General features: G+C 35.5%; 1 protein-coding gene across 4 annotated transcripts; it reads right to left on the minus strand.

Moving 5' to 3' along the window:
* Nucleotides 1-40: 40 nt before the first annotated feature.
* Nucleotides 41-10,656, minus strand: LOC114260401 (uncharacterized). Of its 4 annotated transcripts, none has more exons than XM_028200489.2 (6): nt 10,484-10,656; nt 8,710-8,810; nt 4,344-4,421; nt 4,112-4,183; nt 2,565-2,662; nt 41-1,116 (listed from the first exon to the last, which is right to left on the minus strand). In XM_028200489.2, the coding sequence occupies exons 1-6, from the start codon at nt 10,505-10,507 to the stop codon at nt 569-571; spliced, it is 921 nt and encodes a 306-aa protein (XP_028056290.2). In that variant the 5' UTR covers nt 10,508-10,656; the 3' UTR covers nt 41-568. The 4 variants fall into 4 exon arrangements, with proteins under 4 accessions (XP_028056290.2, XP_028056292.2, XP_082739562.1 ...); XM_028200491.2 differs by having other exon boundaries at nt 8,693-8,810; nt 10,484-10,633; XM_082883436.1 differs by lacking the exon at nt 8,710-8,810 and having other exon boundaries at nt 10,484-10,623.
* Between the last annotated feature and the right edge of the window lie 4,324 nt (nt 10,657-14,980).

Here is a 14,980-nt window from a genome sequence, read left to right on the forward strand (position 1 = left end):
TAAATATTATACAACAACATGACATTTATAACACAACAGATCAACACAACATAATGTTGTTTATTAATATAAATGTTTCCCATGTTCTTAAAAAAAACAGGTCGAGAAGGTGATAAACCAGGTCTAGACACTATCACCCTAAAAGCAACAATAAACAAAACAAACAGGCCCTGGAACGAAATCAAACTCCACAAGAATATATTGCCCCCAAGAAAGTAGTACTTTCTTGATAAAAGATTGATGACCAACTCCATCCAAGCTCTCATGACTTCTTGAAATTTGGTGAAAGCTTGTCCCCAGTTTTCCGAGCTTGATGCACTGACCAGCTTGCGCTCTCAGGATAAATAATTGCATATGCAGCCAGAGTGACCAATCATTAAACTACCAGAGATTCACCCTCCTGTCAAACGTCTTGTGAGAGAATATAATCATCAGAAGCTTAAGAAAATATGTGGGTGCATTTGATGATCCATGGTTTTGAAAAGAAAAGCCCTATGTGCTCCTCATCTAGAGATACCAAGCCATCATAGATACCACTTTGCAACATCAAAACTTGGTTTAATAAATTTCACTTTCCATCTTTTGCAGGTTGAAGTCCCAAGGCATGAGCAAACATTCTCTTTGCAGCTCCTGCATGCTCCTCTTTCAAATTGTCTTTGTGCACGCCTATCTCACTTCTTCGTGGTCGAGATATTCCAGACTTAGTGGGTGTTTTGTCAGCTGGTCTCAGTGCCACCTTCTTTTCAGTATGCAATGACGCACTATCATTTAAATTACTGACTTTTGGTTTACGAGGATATGGGTTCTCTTTATGAGTTTTCATGCTTAAATGGGTATTATTACATTGTTCCTTCTCTTGAATAGTCATATCATCAGTTTGCTCTCCATATTCTGTAGAATCCCTAGGACTGACCACTTGATTGGATGGATTGATTCTTCGTCCAAGAGCATGTGCAATCATACGACGAGCAACCACAGGAATGCTTCGGGGCTTCTGCTTCGTGGGTTCATTCGCGCCGCTATCATATCTTGTAAAGATGCGCTCACGGGCAGCCAGATAAGCTGCTTCTCTTTCCTCAAGTGAAGATTGAACAGTAGTTGTTTCTGCCTTGGACACTGAAACACATTAAAAATAAAAAGGCTCAGATTCCATGCAAGATAAATTATATTTGGTAGCCTTTATCCTAAGGTTATATTGGTGTTGAAACAAACAGAGCATATCCGAGTGACATAAAATCATTACATTTGATTGTGATGTTTGAACTTTGAAAGCCATAAGATGAGGCAGCAAAGTAGAATGTTGAATGCATTCATTTTTGAAAGATATAGGATTTGTTTTTTAAAAAATAAAACTATCTTCTTCGGTTGCAAAGAGAGAGAGTATTGTGAAGATCATATTTGAAGTGGCGATGGGAAGCAGTAGTGAACAGCCACAACAATTTAAACATGCAAGCCTCACAAACAAAGGCTTTTATGAAGTGTACCCTTTCTGTCTCTCATGCCGTGGTGCTTTAGGTGTCAAATTCTTTGTAATACCCAAGGTTTTGGATGTATAATGACTCATTACAGATCTAGAAAATGCCTACAAAACTTAAAGAATGTGATTCTTTGCCTGTAATTATACTACTATTACGAAGAAAAAAAACAGAGAGATTATGAAAGTAAACTAAAAGTTAAAATTCACCACATTAATTTAGTTGCCTTAAAATATGGGAAGCGTCTTCCTACATGAAAACAACAGTCTAGGCTAGAAAATACAGGATGAGGTGTCATGGTATATGCTATTTGCTAATGATATTGTCTTTGTGGATGAAACATGCCATATGATATATGCAACATAACAATCGTTTGCTAATGATATTGTCTTGGTGGATGGAGATTAGTTAAAGCACACAGTTTAGCTCATTGCAACAGACAATTTGTAATACCTAACTTCATGTAACTAGGTTATATAAATCAATTACAAATTCTCTCTCTCAATACCGTATTCTTCCTGCTATAGTCCAACTGCTGCTACCACAGTAATTCAGATATAATGCATTCCTAACCTTTATAAATTTCCACCCAAAACCATCCACAAACAAAGTCAAAAAGCAATGGAGCACGATTTCACAGATTCCTCAATGCCAAAAATTCACAACTATGAATAACTCCTTCAACACCTGAGTGACACCATCTCAGATCCGCTAAGAACTATTGACAAATGTTAAGATAAGATCAGAATTTTCACTGCAATGGGACATAATTTTAAAAATATGTTGATAGATACAAAGAGATTCTAAAATGATACTGACTACTTCTCATATTAAGTCACAGTTGAGTCATTTCATCAAATTAAAAAAATTCTGAACATATGGGTACTAATCAAGAACTTAACATCTCGTGTTATTTCGGGGGGAAAATGGTGTTATATTTTTATACTAATAAATTATCCAATGGTCATCCAAAAGAAAGAAAAGCAGGTAGCAGTGAGCATAAATCATAATGTGCATTTGAGGCAAATACAAGTGGCCCAATGATCTAGATTTGCTTTATGGGGTGAAAAAAAAAAAAACAGTATTAACCTGGGGAAGCTTTGTTTCTCCTTAATATTTGATGTGATGTTGTCAGAGGCTGAAGTTCATCATAATGCCACAATAAATCACTGACAAGGACAGAAGGTCTGCAATTCAACAATGCAAAAATGAAGATTAGCAGGGAAAGGGGACAAGAAGAAAATTCTGTTGACACTGCCATCACCAAGTTACCTTAACTAAAATTCTATTGACACAACAATATTCAGTCTATGGCCTTCCTAAAATTTAGATTGAAGGCCAGACAGTAACCAAAACAAAGAAACCCTAAAGTTCAAAAGACCCATTCGAAAAAGATGAAGAATACAGGTCTTACTGAAAATTTTAAAAGCAGAGCTGGTTGAAGTAATAGTAGTAGCGAAATTAGTGTCGGTACATATCAATCGTAATACAAGTGTGGGGCAATCACCTAACACTTGTCCTGAGATCCTAAATTTAAAAAGAAAAAAAAATAAAATAAAAACAAACAAAACGCCAATGGAAAAAATCAAATGACCATACAGACCACCAACATCTATATTACATTGACTCCTCTAAATTTGTGTACCCGTGTAGTGTCTGACACTCAATACTTGAATAAGGGTATAAGATGGAGCATGCCAGTCCACCTCCTATCAATGATACGCCTTATTTTCCAGCATTTAGCAGGAATTGTTCATACGAATAATTATAATTATTGGTAAGGGCCTTTTTCACATAAAAAAATGAAACTTTTGTCACAATAGAAGGAGAAGTAATGTGGATTACTCAAGAATCAAAGTCAATTTGCTTTATAGAAAGAAGACATCAATGAACCCCTATGAAACGGTTTCACAGGATTCAACCAATTGTCTTGCTTGTAGAATATCATTGAGAAATAGAAATCCATGTAAAACACATTACAAGTTTAACAAACTAGCTCAGATTCTAATAATAAAATAAAAACAACATAAATTTATAACTATTAATCCTCTCTCCGTTAACTTTAGAAATTACTCTTATGTTGGATTTTTTTTTATTGTCTTCGGATGAAGTATTCATATATATATGACTATAACTAATATGTAAAACTATATATTTGGGTGTGTTCCCCATGTGTCAATGCCCTAATTTAAAAAAAAAATTGATGTGTTGGTGTGCCCTTGTTTAGGTCAGTCATATTTTTATGGTCCATCATCTGGTATGGCTTGACCTTTCTCATTAATGACAAAGTATTACAAAATAAATGACATCACATATTAATGGAGGGTTTTTTAATGGCGGGGAGCCAAACCACCATTCATCTTTCTCCACAACCCAAGCTAGCTTTGATCTATTTGGGACGTTTTCTCTCAAGACCCAATGTTAAATAACATGAAGCATGTCAGGCTTAAGTCATTATTAATATTAACAAGTGTAATATGGACCTGTAGGTCCTGCATATGTGTGTATCCAAAGGATATGCAAATATGCTTTAAGCATAACATTCGCAAACATAATGCACAGACAGACAGGCTGCAAGTACTGAAAAAGTAACGTGAAGAATTCTATGCAGGCTAATGGATTCTCTTTTCACATACATCGATGTCTCTGGACAATGCTCCAAAATTAAATGCCGATCATCTCCTTCACCAACAGAATGATGGGAAAACCTAGAACAATAAAACAGCCACAAGAATTCATCTTAAAAGACCATTAAGTAGGGAAGGAATGACATATTATACAATCAACATAAAATTTTCCCCAACAAAACACTGGATCAACATAAAAGATGGAAAAATAAATTATAAAAGAAAGGATAAAGATAAGTACCCAAAAATATCTGCAAGGCGATGCAAGAGAAGGCGGTTGTATGCATTCATAGGTTCCAGCTCCAGCACCCCATCTGAGCTGCAATACATCACCAGTCATTTCATACACTTTCCCCAACACATAACTTCAAGTCCGATTCTTAAAACTAGAAACATAGACAAAAATAACAACACGAACATCATGTAAAGGCAGATTGCTATAGATGACCAATTAGAACTAAAGGAATTGACCAATTAGAACTAAAGGAATTCTCCCTTCCACATATTAATTGAAGAAATTACAAATAACTATGGGTGGATGGCGTCATAAACATATGAAGGATGGCATACATAAGGACTCCATTTTAAAAATAAATTACTAATGAATGACAAACTTTGTTAAAACCTACCATCACCTACTCCACCTACTACACCTACCACCACCTACTACCACCTACTACACACCTACCACTACCACCTACTACCACCTACTCCACTACATCTCCTATATAAGGAGCCCCTCACCATTTGTAATAGACAATATACATCAATCAATAATACATCATTATTTACATGGTATCAGAGCAGGTTTAGAACCTAATATTTTCGCTTCACCGGCGGGCGGCAACCTCACCTTAGCCGTCCGCCGGACCTCAACCTAGTCCGCTTATTTTCTACACATACCTCCTCATTTTCGAGTTCGAGTTCTAGAGAGAGAGAGAGAACGGCACAGTGATGGCGGCGGCACCACCAGTTGAATCAGTGCAATGCTTCGGGAGGAAGAAGACGGCGGTGGCTGTGACCTACTGCAAGCGCGGCCACGGCCTGATCAAGATCAACGGTTGCCCAATCGAGCTAGTGGAGCCTGAGATCCTCCGCTACAAGGCCTATGAGCCCATCCTCCTCCTCGGCCGCCAACGCTTCGCCGGCGTCGCCATGAGGATCCGTGTCAAGGGTGGCGGACACACCTCCCAGATCTACGCCATCCGCCAGTCCATTGCCAAAGCCCTCGTCGCCTTCTACCAGAAGTACGTCGACGAACAGTCCAAGAAGGAGATCAAAGACATCCTCATTCGCTACGATCGTACTCTTCTCGTTGCTGATCCCAGGCGCTGCGAGCCCAAGAAGTATTCTGGTGCTGGGTTTTCATCCAAAAGCAAGTATTTGTTTGGGAAAGTCAACATTCAGATCAAGCTCGTGGAGGGTAACTCTTTAATAATCAACCCACATGCCCCAAGATATTTCACTTAAAAAAAAAAAAAAATTCACAAGCACTAACAAACTGCTATTGCGTAGCACGTGGGTACTACACCTCCATAGATACAGCCACCGCCATTGTATTTTGAAAACCATGGGCCCTCATATTTTCAACTTTTCTTTACATTTTTCCCAAAGTGTTTGATCTGCCCAAGACGTGGCACAACACTTTATTTTATATATTATTATTATTCTTATTATTTCAAAAAAAAAAAAAAAAAAAAAAAAACACATTGTTTTTATTATCACTTCCTCTCACTCTCTCATAAAATATTCTCCACCCAAAACCATCATGAAAATTTGAAATCATGTCATTTTTCTTTCCACCGCCCAACTTTTCCTTGAACCTCAACTTTTTATATTTTCTTAAAAATAAAAAAAAATAAAATTAAAAAAAAAAACCTTCTATTCATTCCATCTAATTTTTCTGCTCAGTCTTGTACCTTCAAGCCATTCAAATTTGCACAATCATCTCATTTTATTCATATCGGGACTTCGCCCTGCTCACAATTTTACAACACAAAAAAAAAAAAAAAAAACACACCAAACAAACAAACAAACACAAACAAAACAACCACACCCACAGTGGGATTTTTCTTCTCTACTCTGCCGCCGGTCTTTTCTTCTTGCCTCCGTCCTGGGCGGCCCTTGACGGTGTTGCCTCTATGTTTCCCACTCCACTGGGCACGATCACTCCACCCTGCTCCTCCACTGCAGCATATGGTGGCCTTCCAAATCGGAACATCACGGTGGCCTTCCGCTTCAGTTCCTTATTTTTCGCCTTTAGCACACTTATCTCTGCTCGCGCATCCTTATACATGCGTTGGAGCAGAGCCAGTTGGGCGTTTAACTGCTGAACCTCATTTGTCCTACTCTGCAGCCGGTGCGACAGGTTTGTGACCGCCGTCATGGTCTCCACACATGACTTCAAAGTATACTGATTGGCCTCAATATCAGTTTGCACCGCCATTTTTTGCTCCATCGACCGCATCGAAAAGTTCAACGGAGCAAAACCAGAGGCGCTTGGTTGAGGTTCACTGGCCACCGCACCAGTTATCTCTCTTGTTGACTCGTTGAGGTCGGGAAAGAGAGTGAGCAGACCACGGGACGAAGAGGCCATATTCTGGGTAGCTGAACGGGAAGACGAGGCCATGTTATGGGTTGCTGAGTGTTTCAGAGAAGGGTTGGTTACAGAGTGTTTACAGAGTGTTTCAAGATTTGCAGCTCTTAGCGACAAGCTCTCAGAGAACGAAGAGGTTTCAACTGGTTTGTTATGCTTCCAAGCCTCAGCCTCCACTTCGGTTTATAAAGACCATGATGAAGAGGCAGACACGCGCATCATGCGCCGCTCGGCGCTAGACGACAACATGGGCGCGCCTTTTGATGGCACGCCTTTTTATGGATTGAGCACGCCTTTTGATGGCACGCCTTTTGATAGATTGGACACACCTTTTGAGGGTGCGACTTTTTAGGGGTCCGACAAGACTCTGTAAACTGTCCCGACATTGATTCCGGTTAGCTCCTTCATGGGTCCGACAAGACTCTGTAAACTGTCCCGACATTGATTCCGGTTAGTTTCTACAAGGGTCCGACAAGACTCTGTAAACTGTCCCGACATTGATTCCGGTTAGCTCCTTCATGGGTCCGACAAGACTCTGTAAACTGTCCCGACATTGATTCCGGTTAGATCCTTCATGGGTCCGACAAGACTCTGTAAACTGTCCCGACATTGATTCCGGTTAGCTCCTTCATGGGTCCGACAAGACTCTGTAAACTGCCCCGACATTGATTCCGGTTAGTTTCTACAAGGGTCCAGCAAGACTCCGTAAATTGTCACAACAACTGTCACAACATTGTCTGCTACAACGGTCCGACATGACCCCATAAACTGTCTTCTACATCGGTCTGCCATAACCATACAGTCTTCTACAACGGTCTGACACGACCATACAGTGTCTCCTATCCATTTTTTATTTTTCAGATTATTTTCTTGTTTTGTTACTCTCTCCAAACTCAAGTTGGTTAGTTTCTATCCCCCTTGAGTTTGCGGGGGCTGTTAAAACCTACCATCACCTACTCCACCTACTACACCTACCACCACCTACTACCACCTACTACACACCTACCACTACCACCTACTACCACCTACTCCACTACATCTCCTATATAAGGAGCCCCTCACCATTTGTAATAGACAATATACATCAATCAATAATACATCATTTTTTACAAACTTAAATGGGTAAAACTTTTGATAAGATATAATGTGGATAGGAGAGGCCAAACGGAGGAAAAAAACATGTAAATGGCAATAATTCAACTGATTAACAGCTAGGTGAGGGTTGGCTAGTTGACAAGAGAGAGAATAAAAACACAACCAAACAGGCCCTAAATATTTGAGAGAGATTAGGCTCATATTTTGGCCATGTACAACAAAAAATTATAGATGCAACTGTAAGAAAGGGTGATATTAGAAATGTTAAGGAACGAGAAAGACCTAAATTGACATGGGATGTTGTAGGAAAAAAGACAATGAATTTATTTTATTTAACTGTGCATATAGTTCTTGACAGAGGAATTGCGAAAAAAGATTCATGTAGCTAACCCCACCTGAGTGAGACACAAAGCTTGGTTTGGTTATAGAGGCTTTGTTTTGAGAAAGAAAGGCCCAAGTGCTTTAAGTTTGTGTTGTTTTTATGTGAATTGGTTGGAAATAAATGCTGTGATTTTTTAGGACAAATTATAAAACAATATTTTGTCATTTGTTTTCTTTTTGAGCTTCAGAATCATCTACTTTTTAAGGGTATCCCTTTGTTTTTGATTTATAGAGGCTGGCAAGTGGTGTGTGAAATGTAATTGTCATTTCCTTTTTCTTTTTCCTTTTTTTTTTGTTGAACTTATTGTCCTCCGTTGTACCCTTTCGTACTTCTTCTATCACTTAATAAAATTTTATTATCCAAACAAACCAAAAAAAAAAATAGTTTATTACACCACAGATGTCCTTGCATCCTAATGTGGCACAGTTGCATAACTCCGATAAGAAATGTATGGGTTTCTATTTATTAAATTGAATTGCCTAGTTAAACAAACAATTCAACTCAGTAGCAATATCACCATCAATCAAAAGACACCTTGGATCATCCTGAAGAAAATTTATAAAGGCTTCTTCCATAGAAAGAACAAGGTGCTTGCAAGGAAGATTGTCTTTAACAAGGAAAGCCAACTCCTCAACCTGCATTTTAATAACTTGATATTAATTAAAAAAAAGAAAAAAGACTCAAAAAAATTATATAGACAAAATAATTGAAAAATTATATAGACAAAATAATGCTTTTGGGGGGGTCTGTTTTTAATGGGTGAGGAAGAGCCTTGTTAATAAAGGCATCAAAAAGAAATAGGTACCAAAGTGTTATTTAAATCACAAGCTTAAAAGATAGTATGTGAGGTTATTTGTAAGCAAAAACATCATATAATACTGCTTGGCATGAAATTTGTAGCATCTGGCAAGACAAATTATATTTCTTAAATGTAGAATTAGATGAGTACAACATCTCTGGCAGATGAAACACATTAATAACAAGCTCTAATAAACAGGTTGGAAGGGTTCAATTAATTTACAGTATAAAAATTGCCAACGAAATAAGCAGTATGCTGATAAGCACACTCAGAAATTTAGGACAAAAACACGGCTATGATAAATAAATTACAAAATTAAATCATGTACTTTCGCAATTACAAATAAAATATGATTATGCCTGAAAAAATAAACTGTCTATAAAACCAACTGACTAATTTATAAAATGTCAAATAAAACTATGACAATTATATCAAGAAAAACACGAAACAATAAATGTAAAACGTATATTAAAATGAGGCACCAATGGAAGTAATATGCATCCAAGGCAAGATGGAAGCCAAAAAAAAAAAAAAAAAACAGTAAACAACTGGCATGTAACATTGAACCAATCCAACAGTCACCAGCAAACAACACCACCATTACAGCCAAAGACATCCAGGCCAAGAGAGAACAATCTGCAACATATAGTTTTCACAGAAGACCTTGTTGAGATGTGCTTAAAAATTCACATTTTTCTTGAATTTTACAAATGTTTCAATTTCTCTAGATTTTTAGTTGATCCCAACACAATTAACATTTCAAAAAAATAATCAATTTCAATAGATTATTTGTCCTATGTCAAATTACTTTTCTATTAGGGTACCTCATCAGATACCAATTCAAGTTCTACCTAGATTGCTTAGTTCAATATCCATGAAAAATTTACTAATGGAAAAATCAATATTCAACTTTCTTTCAAGACATGCATCAACCCCCCAAAGAAAACTGACAACTCCAACCTTATCGGGCTCTCATCAATGTCAAAAGTACTTCAATAACTAATCTATTCACTACAATACTTTTATGTTCTGTTTGGTTGGGGATTTGGGAAACACAGCTTTAGTGATGCCTTACAGTATTCAATTTGGGAATTCAAATCAAGTCCATAACACACTGTACTAAAGATTCCACTTTCCCAGCAAAAAAAACCTAATTCTTGCAACTAAAGATGAGTTTTTTTTCCCCCAATCATTCCTTTCCCTCCTATAGTTCTTATTTTCCTCTCTGGTTAAAAAAGCAAATAGTTTTGTCCAACCCAGATAGATGCATAAAATTTCAACAGAGGATTCAGATTGAGAAATTTGATTCACAGATTAGGTTGCCCAACCAAGACCTAATTTGTGATTTTTTTTTTTAATTATTATTATTTATACTTGCGAACAATGGGGGATTCAAACCCTAATTTCACAAAGCGAGACCCATAAAAAGATAAAATTCGAATTTGAGAAGCAAAGTACAGTTTGTTTATACGCATACACAGAGAGAATCGAAGATTAAGATAGGATTACCATTGCGAATTGCGTGAGACTCATTCTGAGAAGTCCAAGTCCAAGTCGAAGGGAACTAAACTGTGTAGCGTAGAGAGAGAAAGAACTCTACGTTGTTGGAATACCAAGTCAAAGGTCCACATATATTGTTCTGATTATCTGCAAGATTTTGGATTCTAATTTGTTCTTAACGTACTCTTCAAGTAAAAAGTACTGTAATAAAAATAATAAAAAGAAAAGTCTAACAAAATAAAATTTTAATTTTACTAATTTAAATTATAATTTGTAAAATAAAAATGAAGAAAAAAAATTATATTTTAATTATTAAGTTCAATGTAAATTTATGAAAAATATCTAAAATATATTTTTTTATTGAATTTAACAATTAAAATATTTTTTTTTATAAGTTTTACTTAACAGAAATATGTGAATGGTTTAAAACTAAATCAAAAAAATTAGAGTTTAAATTAATAAAATTAAAAACCTCTAATGTTTATTTATTTTTATTTTGTGGGTACATGATAAGTTCTCAGGGTTCGTTTGGGAAGTGGATTATTTTTTTGTCTTTTTGGGTTTTTTGTTATTTTACTCTGGGGTTAAAAAGTCTCGTTTGTGAAAGATTTTTTAGCTTTTTTGAATTTTTATGAAAGAAATAATATAATGATTATGGGTTTGATTGAGACTCCCTCCAATCACCACTCCCACCACCCTCCACACACGTGGCGGGTGGTGATTGGAGGAGAAGGAAAATAAAAAAAAAATAAAAAAATTGACCAATCATGTTGAGAGGGGGTCAAGGAGATGGGAGAAAACGGGGTCCGGGTCATTATTGTTTTGTCTTATTAAGTTAAAAATTTATTTTGTCTTATTGGGACTAAAATAACCCCAAACCCACCCAATCCATTCTTTCCAAACGAAACTTAGGGCTGATTTGGCACCATCAACAAAATTTAAAAAGTCAAAAAGTTACTAAAAAAGCAAAAAAGTTCATACTATGTACCTCTTTTTTTGTCGGGTAATTTGTCAATTGAAAAAAAAAAAGCCCAAAGCAGCCCTGCCGTAAAAAAAAGGCACACATGCCGTAAAACAGGTTGCAATTGTACTATATAATCTATCAATTGACTACGTGGCACACTTGTAGCCACCCATGCCATAAAAAAAAATATAAATAAATAAAAAATTGAAAAGAGACAGAAAGTGCATTGCGCAGTACTGCTGCTTGTGTCAGCAAGGCAATTTCGTAATTTTATAATTTTATACAATATTTTAATACATATTTTTTCGTAAAAAAGTCAAAAAGTTAATCCAAACATCCATATTTTTTTCTCTACTTTTTAGTCTAAAAAGATAAAAAGTACACTTATTTAGAACACCCCAAACAACCCCTTAATGGATTAGTAAGTTGCACACTTAAGAAAAGTCTTAAGTTATATCATAACAAAATTGCCGCAATTGCTCTATCCATTCAAATCCTGAAGCTCTAACTTTTTTACTGTGTCAAAAGACAACTAAATGGATAACTGGATCAATTGCTTTGTCCCAAGATTCATTTTGTTACAAAATTTAAACTTTTTTTTAAGTAATTTTTTCTAAAATTAATTTGTAAGTTTTTTTTTTTTCTTTATAAATTTTTTACTTAAACTCATTTTAGAAAATACAAATACAGTGTAAGTGTCCTTCCTTAGAATAATTTCTCATACAATCTTACTTTCTAGACCCAATGATGTGTAAGAGAGATGAATGATTAATAATTAAAGAAAATATGAGAAATAAAATTAAAATTTATCTTAAATATTCTAATTGATTGCCACATTATTAACTTTGAACGTTTGGTCTAACTTTTAGATTTGAATGGCAATGATCATATATTAATCGAAAATTGTGATTTGCTCACCTGTGAGTAAAATTATTTTTGTCCAACTATAATATAAAATTAAGAGTCCGAATTTGCTGAAGTTGAAGACCATTATGAGATTAATTTGGACCAACTTGTTAATCTCATACAACTAATAAAAAAAATTATTCATGAAAAAAATTAAGTCGATCTAACGTCTATTTGTTATAAAATATATGTGAAAAATTGTCATCTAGCATAAAATTATATATGCAAAAAAATTAAGTTGCTAAAGTTGAAGACTATTGTGAGACCAATTTGAATCAGTGTCAATGAGATGAACAGTTATAATCACTGACACGGGTACAAATTAATCTTACAATGCGCCAACTTTACTTATGAAATTGAGATCTTCAACTTCAATAATTCTGAACTCCAAAACTAGTGTATTTTGTAAAATTTGTTTTCCAAAACATATTAAAAACTAATTTGTTAAAAAAATAATGAAAAATTCAAAAATATTCTTCATTATTGTTTTCCCTATTTGTTTTGAGCAAAAATATTTTTTAAAATTGAAAATTATCATTTTAAATGCTAATGTTACTAATTTTTAGATATTTTAGAAACTAAATTAAAAAGTGACATTTGTATGGTCATATAGGGTGGTAACTAGGACATTACAATATTGAGTAATGTTGGTTGTATTACGTGGTAAACTACGTTAGTCAGTAATAAGTATAGCTTCAATTGTAACGCGAAAAAATTGTCTATATTCCAAAAGATGCATTTTACATAAAGGTCCTAGGAACATTTTATATATAGGGTTCCGGTAACAATCGTTCATAACACATTCATTGAAATTCAAATAATATCAAAGTCCTAGTAACATTTTATATATAGGGTTCTGGTAACAATCGTTCATAACACATTCATTAAAATTCAAATAATATCAAAAAAGTTATAACTTAATATACATTTTATATATTTTTATAGGTTTTATTATAATTCTACGCATATTTTATATATTTAAATACACTTTATGGATAAATCAACATTAATCACCATCCTCCAGGAAACAAGAACGGTGCAAAAGTGGCAAAGAAATATAATTATGCCATGTGATTCATATTGGTACGTTGTGCAAGAAGATAATGAAAGTCTTAAAGACATTATACTTTATTGGGAAAATTAGTTTAAGCTGGCTTTCTCATTTTTAGTAATAGAATAGATTTACAATATTATTTTTTTGATATCTAAAATTCCTTAACCCACACTCATTTATCATAGACAAATTTGATATTAAGAAAGTATTTCCCAATTTCTATATACTGGGAATCAATCAACCATAAAAAAAGCAGAGTGAAGTTGGTCTGATCTAATTTGATCATCGGAGGTAGGAGAGAGACGAGTGGCATTGTTATCGAGTAGCGCACTAACATTCAAGCTCCACCCACTCATAATCCTCAACATCTCCGATCACTAGACTCGTCTTAACTCCCAATCATAACCGCCTCACGCCGCCGCCAATGGTGGCGAAGCAACCACTTCACCTCCCCTGCCGAGGGTCTTCCAGAGGGGATGCATGGTCGAGATCTTCAACAGCTTCGAGCTCCTCTCCGATCCCTCCACCCATTCTCTCGATCAACTTTTCCTCGAGAAAAAGCAAGAACTTTATAAGAAAGCATTTCCCAATTTCTACATCTTGGGATGGTATTCAACTGGAAGTGAAGCCCAAGAAGCAGATATGTAGATACACAAAGCTTTGATGGATATTAATGAAAGCCCGTGTGTGTTCTTCTCAACCCTTCTTTGCCTTTCGCAGAGAAATTTTCCCAAGAATTTCTTTGGGAGTTTTCTAGAGAAAATTGAAATTTCTCTGGGAACCAAAGAAATCTAGAGAGAATCTAGTCGGAAGAAACTAGAGAATGAATCTGAATCCAGTGTGAGCTATGAAACTTATGTATAATTGGTATAGATCTTTGATAATGGTCTTTGATAATTGCAAGCTCCTCATTGCCTGGTAAGCCCATACAACCTTGTTGCCTTCAATTTTTTGTCTCATCTCAATCCATACAACCTGCTCCTCTTCTTCTTGTTCAATTCTCTATCTCTCATACAAATCCACAAAAGTATATACAAAGCAGCTAGCATACCAATAGAGATACCTTTGACCCCAATCTATGTGCTTGCAATGTTATACTGGGTATATAACTTACAAATTGATCCAACCAAAATTAGCTAGCATGGAGATTATCAAATATACTAAAAATGCTTTGAAAGTCAACCCCGACCTTCCTCTTGGTAGTTAATATCCACTAAATGGGTACCCTCACAAAAGAAAATATGCATTCTACAATGACATCTTTAATTTTACATTTTTTACAAAATAACTGAGAATACCTTACCGAAGCATTTATTGGCAATAGAGAGATTTTCTCTGCTTAAAGATAATAGATCAATCATCGGGGGATCACCCTTAAGCAGACAAGAATCAACTTAAGAGTATAGTTGGCTTATTAAATAGAACTACAAATAGTAAGTTAGTCCTTCTACTTCACTGTAGAAGTGGATTTCACCTTAATGTTTGAGGGAGATGCTGATTTTAGTGACTCACATTGGCAGCAAATTGTGTAAAGAAAATTTGTGTGACTTTGTGTGGCTCTATCCAGAGAAAATTGTGTTAG

Source organism: Camellia sinensis, chromosome 8 (assembly GCF_055761805.1).
Source record: "Camellia sinensis isolate YWXY chromosome 8, ASM5576180v1, whole genome shotgun sequence".
Classification (NCBI taxonomy): Eukaryota; Viridiplantae; Streptophyta; class Magnoliopsida; order Ericales; family Theaceae; genus Camellia; species Camellia sinensis.

Bases quoted from the DNA above. Each gene is read 5' to 3' on its own strand.
- LOC114260401 (XM_028200489.2), bottom strand. From the start codon at position 10,507: ATGAGTCTCACGCAATTCGCAATG. The intron at 4,422-8,709 runs GTGTCTTTTGAT...GATGTATTGCAG, and splicing joins TTTCTTCAGGATGATCCAAG to CTCAGATGGGGTGCTGGAGC. The intron at 2,663-4,111 runs GTATGTGAAAAG...GTTGAATTGCAG, and splicing joins CATTGTCCAGAGACATCGAT to ACCTTCTGTCCTTGTCAGTG.